At 35.0% G+C, this 13,499-nt stretch overlaps 1 protein-coding gene across 1 annotated transcript; it reads left to right on the forward strand.

Moving 5' to 3' along the window:
* The first annotated feature begins 9,414 nt into the window (after positions 1–9,414).
* LOC145949707 (uncharacterized) lies at positions 9,415–11,211 on the forward strand. The gene is made up of 2 exons (XM_083060500.1): positions 9,415–10,920; positions 11,115–11,211. Exons 1-2 carry the CDS (start codon positions 9,891–9,893, stop codon positions 11,153–11,155), a joined length of 1,071 nt encoding a protein of 356 aa, XP_082916626.1. The 5' UTR covers positions 9,415–9,890; the 3' UTR covers positions 11,156–11,211.
* The last annotated feature ends 2,288 nt before the right edge of the window (positions 11,212–13,499 follow it).

Here is a 13,499-nt window from a genome sequence, read left to right on the forward strand (position 1 = left end):
TTAAAATAGCATTACTTTTTTCTAGATTAACCAAGAAGAGAGAGTTGCCTTTATGGAATAGTAAGTGTGAAAGTAGTTTTCAAACTCTTAAGGAAAGATTGACTAGTGTTAAGATTATCAGACTCTAGTGAGTCTTATGTGATGCTTCGAAGACGGGTTTGAGTGGATTAATTGTTGATGCAAAAAGGAAAGGTAGTAACTTATATTTCTAGGCATCTAGGTATGGAAAATTCATGAGAAAAGTTACCTTACCCATAACCTTGAATTAGAGATTGTAATATTTACACTTAAGATTTTGAAGACATTACTGGTATGATTCTAAGTTTGAGATATTTAGTGATCATAAGAATCTTACATATCTGTTTGATCCAAAGGAGTTAAATATGAGATAAAAGAGATAGTTGGAAACTGTTAAGGAATAAGATTTTAATCTTAGTTGTTATTTGGAAAAAGCCAATGTGGTTGTCGATATTTTGAGTAGGAAACCTCTATATATATCACCCCTTATGGTTAAAGGGATGTATCTTTTAGCTCACATTAGAAATTTAAGTTTGACTTGTGAAATTACTCCTAATAGTGTGAAACTAGGTATGACTCGAGTAAAGAATGGACTATTGAAGGAAATTAGAGAAACATAATTAGTTGATTCATTTTGATGGCAAGACAGGAGACCATAAGACAAGGTAGTAGATATGAGTTTGCCTTAGGTATAGATAGGGTGGTAAGACTTAGAGATTGATTATATGTACCTAGTAAACTTGCGCTTAAGTACTTGATCCTTGGAGAGGGTCATAAAAATTAAAGTAATATGGTGACAAATGCCTTAAGTAGGATGATCATTCATCTATCATTTTTTATGATGTAAGGGTTGAATTTGATTGAGGAGATTAGAAACTTAAGCATGATGTGTGAGCTCACCCTTAAGAGCATTGAATTGAGTATGTTGAAAGGACTAATAGATTAATGGATGTGATTAGAGAACCTAAGAGTTAAATCCTTTCTTAGTGAGCCAAGTGGAAAAGATTGGTAGAGATATAGATAGCCCTTTACGCTTGGAAGTTGATGGTGTTTTGAGGTTCAAAGATAGAATCTATGTGCCTATTAATCTCGAATTAAGGAAGATGATCTTAGAGGAAAGACATAAGAGTACTCTTAGTATTCATTTAAGAGATACTAAAATGTATCAGAGTGGCGCAGTGGAAGCGTGGCCTAAGGAGAAAAGAGAAGTAGAAGAATTTATATACTAGTATATAGTATGCCAAAAGTCTAAGGTGGAAGACTAGAGTCTTTTAATATTTTTACCGTCTTTAGACGTCCTAATTTGGAAATAAGATTCTGTATCTATAAACTTAGTTGTAGTTATATCTAATATGCTTAAGAAATTTAATCTTATTTGGATTATAATGGATAGGTTCGTTAAGTTGTTCACCTTGTACTTATTAACATTAGACATTCGTTGGAGAGATTGATAGAGTTGTACATCAATAAGATACTGAGGTTACATGAGAATTAGAAAGCAAGATGCGAGGAACATACCCATTTCTATTTTCAAGAAAATTTCGGGGATGAAATTTCTAAAAGGAGGTGAGAATTGTAACATCCCAAATTTTATACAATGGTTAATTATTATTTTCCTATAATTATTAATTAATAAAAAAGGTTCTTTTTATATAGAATATTTTAGAGATTTTAATAAATGATTATTATGTATTTATGGGGATTATTAAAGGAATTTTATAATTAAAAATAATAAAATAATATTCTGGGCTCAGAACGGACCGTTCCCAAAAGTGGAACGGGCCATTCCAAATTTCTAAAAAGACTTGTGTTTGTTGGCCCGGAATGGGCCGTTCCAAAAGTGGAACAGGTCGTTCCAAATTAGTAAAGAGGCCTATTTTTGAAGGCCCAGAACAACCGTTCCAAATTTTCAAAGAGAGCTATATTTGTTAGCCCAGAACAGGCCGTTCCCAAAGCGGTACTAGCCGTTCCAAGCTTAAAATAATGCCTAAATACCTTAGTTGAAAACGGGCCGTTCCATTTATGGTCTTTGTGAGAAAAATTTTACCTCAGAACGGGCCATTCCAATTTTAAATTTTACATAGGAGGAATGGGTCCAGAACGGGCCATTCCAGTTTCAGAACAGACCATTCTGGCCACTCCGAATTTCTATAAATAGGAGGGAGGGGGGCTGTGAAAAATCATAACAGCCAGAGGTGAAAATTTAGAGAGAGAAAGAGAAAGAGAGAGATAGAAAGAAAGAGAAAGAAAGAGGGAAAGAGAGGAAAAATGAGTAGGAAAAAGGGTCTTGAAGTTTTTACGCAGATGTTCTAAGGTAAGGGGGAGGAGAATTTTATCTCTTTAAAATTTTATATACTATTATGTATATTTATTTATGTTATATTTTATGTATATTTATTTATTTATTTAGTGAGGTGTCCCTAACCTCATTTATTTGCTTAACCTATGATTATTTTTACTCATAATAATTAATAAGATGTTCATATTTTATATTGTTTAATTATTCTATAATGATTATCATTTTCATTTATATGATTGATACTCTTAATATATTCTTGTTACGTAAATATATTTATTGTAAATATATTTTATAATCAACTATAATATAGTTTCAATATCTTTGACTCATATATAAATATATTTTATAATCAACTATAATATAGTTTCAATATCTTTGACTCATATTGTTGTTATTTCTTCATGTATTTATGAAGATAAATACTATTCTATGGCCATAGAAGATAAAGTTTGAATTATTTATAGCTAGAAGTTTGACCTTGGGGATTTAAATGAGTAAGAAATGAAGGTGAAATATCCTATTGTTGGTTAAGGGGAAATATCCTTTTGTTGGTTGGTATTATGATGATGTTCATTTATCCTGACTAGTTAATAGTTACTACAAGTATAATTCAAATTTTATTATATCATGAAAATCTAATATATGATCTGTATATATATATATATATATTGTTTAATATTGATTATAAATAATTCTATATATTCTCTTGAATTATTGTATTTATTGGATATTGATCTCACTCCTCTCTTTTCTTTGTTTTTAAAATTAAATATATTATAAAATAGATGGATTTACTTGAGATTCCAGATCATTTTGCAATTATTATATGTCCTACTTGGAAAAAATTAGAATATAGAAGCCATTTGATAGATCTGTTATAATTTTATTTGCCAACCATATTATTTCAATTGTAATTTTCTTTTCCTTATCAATGTAAATATAGTAATAGAAGTGGAAGAAAGAAATAATGTGTAAAATAGTACATTATTGTAAATATTTTAGAACGATATGTTATGTAATAAATTCACAAAATATTTTTTTCTTTATTTTATTTAAAAAAAATATTATTAATAATATAATTACAAAAATATTATATAAGAAAATATATAATTATTATTATATAAATAGGGCCTTATAATTACAATTTCAAATCCACTAATCGTGGTATTCTCATTAACTGAAAATATTATTTTGGAATTATATGAAGTGTTCTGTTTTCATATAATGTCCATTGATTGTGAGGCATCTTACCTTAATAACCTTAATATGGGTAGATACCTTTTCATTTAACATTTTTTTAAAATATATTTTTAATCTTTATATATATATTTTTTATTTTGATTCTTATAAAAATAAAATTTTTAACTTTTTATCACCATAAAATTGTGAATAATTATTTTTATCCTTATAAAATGAGCAAATTTTTGTTTTATCCATGTAAAATAGTTTTATTTAATTTTTATTTTTCTAAAGTTTAAATTCATTATTTTTTATCCTACTGTTAATTTTAAGTTAGATAAAAAAAATTCATTATAAGAACTTAAAAAAAAAGTTAAAGATGTAACAATAGTATTACATACAATTTTTGGTGTCTCGTATGAAATAATCGCTAAATTTTCTGAAAAATATATAAATAGTTAATCAGAATTACATGAACTACAAATGATAATTCTAAATTTTAGAAGGATAAGCATCCATTATCTTTTCTTGTTATGACTTTTAATTAATTATTACAATAATAATTAATTACCATACTAGACAATTTATAATTAGAATAAAAATACTTTATTCTGTCATTATTTATTCTTTTTGTTTCCTTTAGGGGACAGTTGATATTGCTTTTCTAGTAATATGAAGTTGAGTATAATAGTATCCGATATTTTGTTTTTATTTTTTTTATACCATGGCATTATAACATGAATATTTATCAACTTTGTTGAAAATTAATCTTTTTTAAATATCTTAATTATATTAAGATTCTTAGAAAGCATTATTTTCTAAGAATAATTTTTATATTGGTTATAAAATAAATTTTTGTTGATGTAAAAATATTACGAAATGCCTTAATTTAGTTAATTAATATATATAGTACATAAATTTTATTTCTAAGGAAAGTTTATAAATATTTTCAAAAACATTTATGATATATCATCCAAACAGATTTTAACAATTCATAAAAATTATGATTTTCAAGATTATAATTTCAAGGAATATAAATTCCTAACACAAATAAATTTTCTTTACCAAACATCTTAATTCATTCACATTACCTCTTTCTTGCCAAAAAAATAAAAAAAGTAAGGGAAAATCAAACTTCATCGTGGTCCCCTCAACATACAACATGGTCTCAATTTTGGTCCCCATTTTGTTGTGACTTATATGCATTACCTTTATATAGCATTGCTTGCTATGCCCAGGTTCACCACTGCTTTTCGGTGGCACTGTGCGCTGGTTTGTACCAATTCTTTGAATCCAAATGCAACTTCTTTTTCACTGCATTATTAACACCAAAACTATGTACTATGATGGTCCACAACATTCGACATTGCTATCCCCACTTTGAAGCATGATCATGGTTGTAAGTTTTCTCAGTGGACATCATGTGTTCCCCATTGATCAATGTTACAGTAAATTATATATGATATATCAAAATTGACGTAACTTGTGATACGGAGACCACACGGAAAGGGTTAAAAGAGATAGATACTTTTTATAGGAACGGTGAAATTGATTGGTCATAAATTCTCAAACCAAATAATGACCAAAGCATTTGGGGTAAAGATATGATATATTGATTGTGAAGTACGAAATGGGTTTTTTTTTTTTTTTTTTTTGGATCGGCAAATGTTAGTAATTAGTAAGTTATGTTAGTTGGGTCACAGGGGGGTTCGAACCTCCCACCATCCTTATTCTTCCAGCCCCAGGACCACCCCCTTCGCCACCAAACCACCTTATCACTCCCGAAGTACGAAATGGTTGATTCATCAGAAAATATTTATGCCTTGTGATCCTTTCTCAAGATGAATATTCGTGATGACATATAACAAAGTTATGGAAAAGAATCGTGCCCCATTCTATTGATCAATAGGTAATTATATACAAGTATACAGGCTAAATTATCTCCCTCATATCTTTGATATGATTTGGCAATATTCTGCAATAAAGGAGAATTAAAACCAACAAAATATACGCCAAATTAAATATTCTAATTGAGGAAATAATCTCAAGAATTATGCATGAGAGCATAACCCGTATATCATATCCCATATTACCCTCCCTCAAGGTGGAGCATGAGGATTACGAATGCCCAGCTTGTTAAGCAGAGTCTGAAATTGATGTCGTCCCAAGGCTTTTGTAAGGATGTCGGCAAGTTGCTCTTGTGTCGGAACATATGATGGTTGAATGGTGCCTTGAAGTATCTCATTACGAATGAAATGACAATCCACTTCAATATGCTTTGTCCGTTCATGGAAAACTGGATTTTTCGCTATATGCAAAGCAGCCTGACTATCACAGTGGAGGTGCATAGGTCCTTTATGAGAAATGCCTAAATCAGCCAGTAAGCTCCGGAGCCACTTAAGTTCACAACAAGTAGTAGCCATAGAATGGTATTCTGCTTCAGTAGATGAACGAGAGACAGTATGTTGTTTCTTGGTTTTCCAAGATATAGGAGAGTGACCCAAGAACACAACCCACCCAGTAGTTGAACGCCGAGTTAATGGACATCCGGCCCAGTCGGAATCACACCATCCATGTAGTTGGAAATCAAATGTGCTTTTGAGGAGAATTCCTTGCCCAGGACTTCCTTTGAGGTATCTCACAATTCGAATGGCTGCATTCCAATGTTCTTCACGCGGTTGTTGCATAAATTGCGACAAAGTATGAACATAGTACGACAATTCCGGTCTGGTAAAACACAAGTATATGAGGCGCCCAACAAGGCGTCGATACCTGTCAGGTTGATCAATGTAGCGTCCAGTGGCGAGTCCAAGTTGATGATTCTGCTCAAGAGGTGTAGCCACGGGCTGTGCACCAAGCAGGCCTGCTTCTTGAATGATGTCTAATGCATATTTACGTTGACACAAAAATATTCCACTTGAATTCCTTGCAACTTCTACTCCCAAAAAATATTTTAAATGTCCCAAGTCTTTCATGTGAAAGCACTTGCTAAGATATTCTTTAAAGCGTTGAATTGCAGCGGAATCGTTCCCACATATGATTAAATCATCTACATATACCAGAACCATCATTTGCACTCCATGGGCAAGAAGAGTAAAGAGTGAGTGGTCACAACCTGATTGACGGAATCCAAAGTTTATCAAAGCAGATGATAATTTGGCAAACCAACAACGAGGGGCTTGCTTCAAACCGTATAAAGACTTTTTCAATTTACAAACATGGTTCGGTTGAGAAGCATGAAAGCCCGGAGGAAGCTTCATGTAGACATCTTCATGTAAATCACCATGAAGGAAAGCATTATGGACGTCCATTTGATGCAATTCCCACTTCTTTGTCGCTGCAACAGCAAGAACAAGGCGAACCGTAACCATTTTGACAACAGGGGCAAATGTCTCAGTATAGTCAACCCCTTCTTTTTGATGATTCCCGAGAATAACCAGCCTCGCCTTGTATCGCTCTATCGTGCCATCTGAATTATGCTTGATCTTGTATACCCATTTACAACCAAGAGGTTTCTTCCCATCCGGTAGAGTTTCTAGAGACCATGTTCCATTGGCTTCTAATGCATGAAGTTCTTGCTGCATTGCAAGCCTCCATTTGGCATCTTGCACTGCTTCAGCATAATGAATGGGTTCTCGGGCTAGAGTAATAGCAGCAACAAACCTGCAATGCTTTTCAGAGAAATTTTCACAACTTATATAGTGAGATATAGGATAGGGAGTACCTGAAGAATACTGTGAAGTGGATTGACTTGGAGATGGACTTAACTTCTTTATGGTGTGAGTTACATACTCACGTAGCTTCACGGAAGGCAATTTGGTACGATGACCTCTTCCTAGTTCCTCCAAACTGCTTTGACGAACAAGCTCTAGTGAGTCAACATTAGGAGTTGGATTATTTCCTTCTTCTACGAGCTCATCACTTCTCTCACTGTCTAAGGCAGCAGTTCCCTCCCTCACTTCAGAACCTACAACTACCTCATTGAGTGTATTTTCTCCCATCCTTGTGTCATTATCCAAATCATTATTATCATCATTATCCAATGTATCGTTCATTAACGACGAATCCACAGATAAATCATATTTGACCCCAGCTGTAGGTGTGAAAGGAAACTCCGTTTCAAAGAACTCAACATCACGAGACACAAAATAGCATTGAGTATCTAAATCAAATAATTTCCAACCCTTCTTCCCATAGGGGTAACCCACAAAGATACACTTTCGACTTCGACTAGCAAACTTATCACCATGTCTATCCAAGTTGTGTGCATAGCATAAACAACCAAAAACTTTTAAATGCTCATACATGGGGGCTTGACCATACAACATCTCATACGGTGTTTTTCCAGACAACACTGGAGTGGGAGTACGATTAATCAAGTATCCAGCTGTTAAGACACACTCACCCCAAAAAGAAATAAGGAGATTACCTTGAAATCGTAGAGCACGAGCAACATTAAGAATGTGTCTATGCTTTCTTTCTACTCTTCCGTTTTGTTGTGGGGTTCCTGGACAAGATGTTTGAAATACTATCCCGTGTTCATGAAAGTAGTTTCTCAAACATGTAAATTCAGTACCATTATCGCTACGTAGCACTTTAATCTGTTTGCCAAATTGTCTTTCTATTAATGCAAAGAAATTCAGCAATGTACGTGACACTTCTCTTTTATCAGAAATCAAATAAATCCAAATAGCACGAGAAAAATCATCCATTATTGTCAAAAAATATGAAGCACCACAAGAAGAGGGGGTTCTATAGGGCCCCCACAAATCACAGTGTATTAATTCAAAACTACCACTAGCATTATTTGTACTTAATGGAAAGACATCTCTAGTTTGCTTAGCCCGTAAACATACATCACATGGTTTGTTCTTTAAAATACTGTTATCACACCTCATGTTGGAAGCTAATTTAGTGACCTTGAAAGAAGGGTGCCCAATGCGTTGATGCCACAGATTAAGTTCGCAAGTTCCATTAGCTTTGTGTGCTTTCTCACTTCGGATTCCTTTAAAGAAGTAAAGTCCATCTCGTTGTTCACTCACTCCAATCAGCATCTTCGAAGTGCAATCCTGCATAACACATAAGTTGTTAGTGAAATAGACAACACAATTTGTTTCATTTGTCAATTGAGAAATAGACAACAGGTTGCAACTCAATGTTGGCACATAAAGCACATTTTCCACTTTCAATCCTCCATCAAGTGTCACTGCCCCTTCTTTGTTTGCCATCAGTTGTTTTCCATCTGGAAGTCTCACTGGACACCCAATTACGTCTCTCAGCCCACATAATAAACTCAAGTTTCTTGTCATGTGGCTAGAGGCCCCTGTGTCTATGATCCACTCACTATGTTTACCTGTCATTTTGTCACTTGTGGTTCCTTTGTGATTGTTCAACAAATCCTTTAGAGTTTTCCATTGTTCAGATCTTAGTCCACTCAATGCATTTTCATTAGTCCCATTGGTTTCTCCATTCACTTGCATTGCATTTGCTCGAAAACTTCCATTCAAATTTCCTGAATTATCTTTTGCATGCAAGTCATACGGTGAAGGTATCTTTTTCACCAATTCGGTCTTCTTCTCGATCTCAGCTTTATCCATGAGAAGAGTTTTGTCACACGTTCTTACCGAGACTTTGTACGCTCTAATACCATAACAAAGTTATGGAAAAGAATCGTGCCCCATTCTATTGATCAATAGGTAATTATATACAAGTATACAGGCTAAATTATCTCCCTCATATCTTTGATATGATTTGGCAATATTCTGCAATAAAGGAGAATTAAAACCAACAAAATATACGCCAAATTAAATATTCTAATTGAGGAAATAATCTCAAGAATTATGCATGAGAGCATAACCCGTATATCATCCCATATTAACATATTAGTTTGATAAACATTAATAGTAAAATATTTGTTTTGGTCCAGACTTGTTATAACTAGAATCCATGATGCCGAAAAGAGAAAATAGCGAAAAATAAGATAAACTAGAATGTAATGTATTGAGAATGAAAGTATATACAAAAGGATTACGTGAAGCTTGTATATAGGTAACAAAAACTAATAATTTACATACAATTATATACCTCTAATAATTCACGTTGGCTGAATTAGAGACAAGATCCCTTAATATGTGGATCCAATGATTTGCCTTGATACTGTCAATCATTGTAATTAATGTAATTACCAATCAATGGCTGTCAGCATTATTTGCTGCCTTATTTGCTTGTAGTATCTTAATGCTAGCCTTAATCATAGGATCATGTATTGCTAGCATTTGCTATATATGTACACTGTAATCATCAGATCAAATATATCGTCTTTTACCTCTCATTACATTTTCTAACTTGGTATCAGAGCTCTTAAGCCGTGAAGGCTCTTGATCCAATACAAATCATGGCATCCGCTGCAGATTCAAAATCCAAAAATGATCTCCCATCCACTATGTCTGTCAAGTTGGACAGAGACAACTATCCACTATGGAAATCCTTGGTGATCTCTATAGTCAAAGGCTGCAGACTCGATGGGCACATGCTAGGGACAAAAGAGTGTCCTGAAGAATTCATAGCTTCTACAGATTCAAGCAAGAAGCCAAATCCTGCCTTTGAAGATTGGCAGGCTCATGATTCACAACTCCTTGGATGGTTGATGAATTCAATGACTATTGAAATGGCAACACAGTTGCTGCACTGTGAAACCTCAAAACAACTTTGGGATGAAGCTCAAAGCCTAGCAGGTGCACACACAAGGTCTCGAGTCACTTACCTTAAATCTGAGTTTCACAGCATCAGAAAAGGAGAGATGAAAATGGAGGAGTATCTGGCCAAAATGAAGAATCTCGTTGACAAGCTTAAACTTGCAGGCAGCCCCATTTCCAACTCAGATCTAATCATTCAAACCCTGAATGGTTTAGATTCTGAATACAACCCTATGGTGGTCAAGCTATCTGATCAAACTAGTCTCACTTGGGTTGATCTGCAGGCTCAATTACTGACCTTTGAGAGTAGACTTGATCAACTGAATAGCCTCACCAACCTAACCCTTAATCCTTCTGCAAATGTTGCCAACAAAACTGATTACAAAGGCAACAAATTCAACACAAACAACAACTGGAGAGGTTCCAATAGCAACTGGAGAGGATCTAACTTCAGAGGTTGGAGAGGAGGCAGAGGAAAAGGAAGAATGTCTAAACCAACATGTCAAGTTTGCTACAAGGTCGGGCACACAGCAGTAAATTGCTACTACAGGTTTGATAAATCTTATTCAAACTCAAATTATTTAGCAGGCAATGACAAACAAGGAGCACACAATGCCTTCCTAGCCTCACAAAGTTCTCTTCAAGATTATGATTGGTACTTTGACAGTGGTGCAAGCAATCATGTGACACACCAAACTGACAAATTCGAGGATCTGACAGAACATCATGGTAAGAACTCATTAATAGTTGGAAGTGGTGAAAAATTGAAGATTGTTGCCACAGGTTCCTCAAAACTAAACTCACTTAACTTACATGATGTCTTATATGTGCCCAACATTACCAAAAACCTATTAAGTGTGTCGAAATTAACTGCTGACAATAACATTCTGGTTGAGTTTGATGCAAATTGTTGCTTTGTGAAGGACAAGTTGACAGGGAAGGCAATTCTAAGAGGGACACTTAAAGATGGCTTGTATCAGCTCTCAAGGACTGAAAGGGACCCGTGTGCTTATGTATCTGTTAAGGAAAGCTGGCATAGAAGGCTTGGTCATCCAAATAATAAAGTCCTAGATAGAGTCTTGAAAAGTTGTAATGTCAAACTATCACCTAGTGATCATTTTAACTTTTGTGAAGCTTGTCAATATGGTAAAATGCATTTTTTACCCTTTAAAACCTCTTCCTCTCATGCTAAGGAAATTTTTGAATTAGTTCATACTGATGTCTGGGGGCTTGCACCAGTAACATCTCCTTCGGGTTTCAAATATTATGTTCACTTCCTTGATGACTTTAGTAGATTTACCTGGATTTATCCTCTGAAACATAAATCAGATACTGCACAAGCCTTTACCCAGTTTAAAAACATGGCAGAAAATCTGTTTAACAAAAGAATTAAGACAATCCAATGTGATGGTGGTGGTGAATATAAGACTGTGCAAAACCATGCAATAGAAGCAGGGATACAATTCAGAATGTCATGCCCTTACACATCACAACAAAATGGTAGGGCTGAGAGAAAACACAGACATATTACTGAATTTGGCTTGACATTACTAGCACAAGCCAAAATGCCCTTACACTATTGGTGGGAAGCTTTTTCCACGGCAGTTTATCTCATAAACAGACTGCCCTCTCTAGTCACTCAAAATGAAAGTCCTTACTCACTGCTCTTTAGAAAGGAACCTGACTACAGCTCCTTAAAACCCTTTGGGTGTGCTTGCTATCCTTGTCTCAAGCCCTATAATCAGCACAAACTACAATTCCACACAACCAGATGTGTTTTCTTGGGCTATAGTAACTCCCACAAAGGATACAAATGCATAAACTCTCATGGAAGAATCTTCACTTCAAGACATGTTGTCTTCAATGAAGAACATTTTCCATTCCATGATGGCTTTCTCAATACAAGAAGTCCCTTGAAAACACAAACTGAAAGTCCATCTGTCTCTTTTTCTTTGCCTACTGCAGGTAACTCACATATTGGAGAAGCAACACCTTCCGATGACAACAATCCTGATGTCGAACAAGATCCAGCCAGTCCAACTGGAAATGCTACAATTAATCTTAGCAGAGATCAGGCTGCAAATGATTCAAGTGCTGCACTTAATCTGAGCAGAGATCAAGATACAAATGATTCAACAAGGAACAGTCCAATTTCTCATGACACTGATCCCACAGAAACAGTTGTTGAAGCTCCCCAAGACCTTGCTGAACCAAGCACAACCATCAACACTCATTGGACCAGGAGCAAGGCTGGAATTCACAAGCCAAAGCAGCCATATGTTGGGTTAGCTGAAACCTGCACAGATGAGAAGGAACCAGAAAATGTCACAGAAGCACTCACAAGACCACAGTGGAAAGAAGCTATGGATAATGAGTATCAGGCACTCATGTCAAATCAAACTTGGGTTTTGGTACCATATCAAGGCCAAGAAAACATCATTGATTCTAAATGGGTCTTCAAGACCAAGTACAAAGCAGATGGGACAATTGAAAGGAGAAAGGCAAGATTAGTTGCAAAAGGATTTCAACAAACAGCTGGATTGGATTATGAAGAGACCTTCAGTCCAGTTGTCAAGGCCAGTACAGTTCGAATCATACTCTCAATTGCAGTGCATCTCAATTGGGAGGTCAAACAGTTGGACATAAACAATGCATTCCTTAATGGCTACCTCAAAGAAACTGTGTTTATGCATCAACCAGAGGGATTTGTAGACTCAACTAAACCTGAACATGTCTGCAAGTTATCTAAGGCAATCTATGGATTGAAACAGGCCCCAAGAGCCTGGTTTGACAGCCTCAAAAATGCCTTACTCAGCTGGGGTTTCAAGAACACAAAAAGTGATTCCTCACTCTTCACTCTAAGAGGTACAGATCATATTACCTTTCTACTTATATATGTGGATGATATAATTGTCACAGGGAACAACACCAAATTTTTAGAATCCTTCATCAAACAACTCAATGTTGTGTTTTCCCTTAAGGACCTTGGTCCACTGCACTACTTCTTAGGCATAGAAGTTCAAAGAGATGCATCTGGTATGTACTTGAAGCAATCAAAATACATAGGAGACATCCTGAGAAAATTCAAAATGGAAAATGCCTCATCTTGTCCAACACCTATGGTAACTGGCAAGCAATTTACAGCTGAAGGGGAGAAGTTAAAAGACCCAACCATGTTCAGACAAACTATAGGAGCATTGCAATACTTAACAAACACAAGGCCTGACATAGCATTCTCAGTTAACAAGCTCAGCCAATTCATGAGCTCTCCCACTATAGATCACTGGCAAGGCATCAAAAGAATATTG

The sequence above is a fragment of the Cajanus cajan genome, chromosome 7, assembly GCF_000230855.2.
Source record: "Cajanus cajan strain Asha chromosome 7, NIPB_CcT2T_4, whole genome shotgun sequence".
NCBI classification, from domain to species: Eukaryota; Viridiplantae; Streptophyta; class Magnoliopsida; order Fabales; family Fabaceae; genus Cajanus; species Cajanus cajan.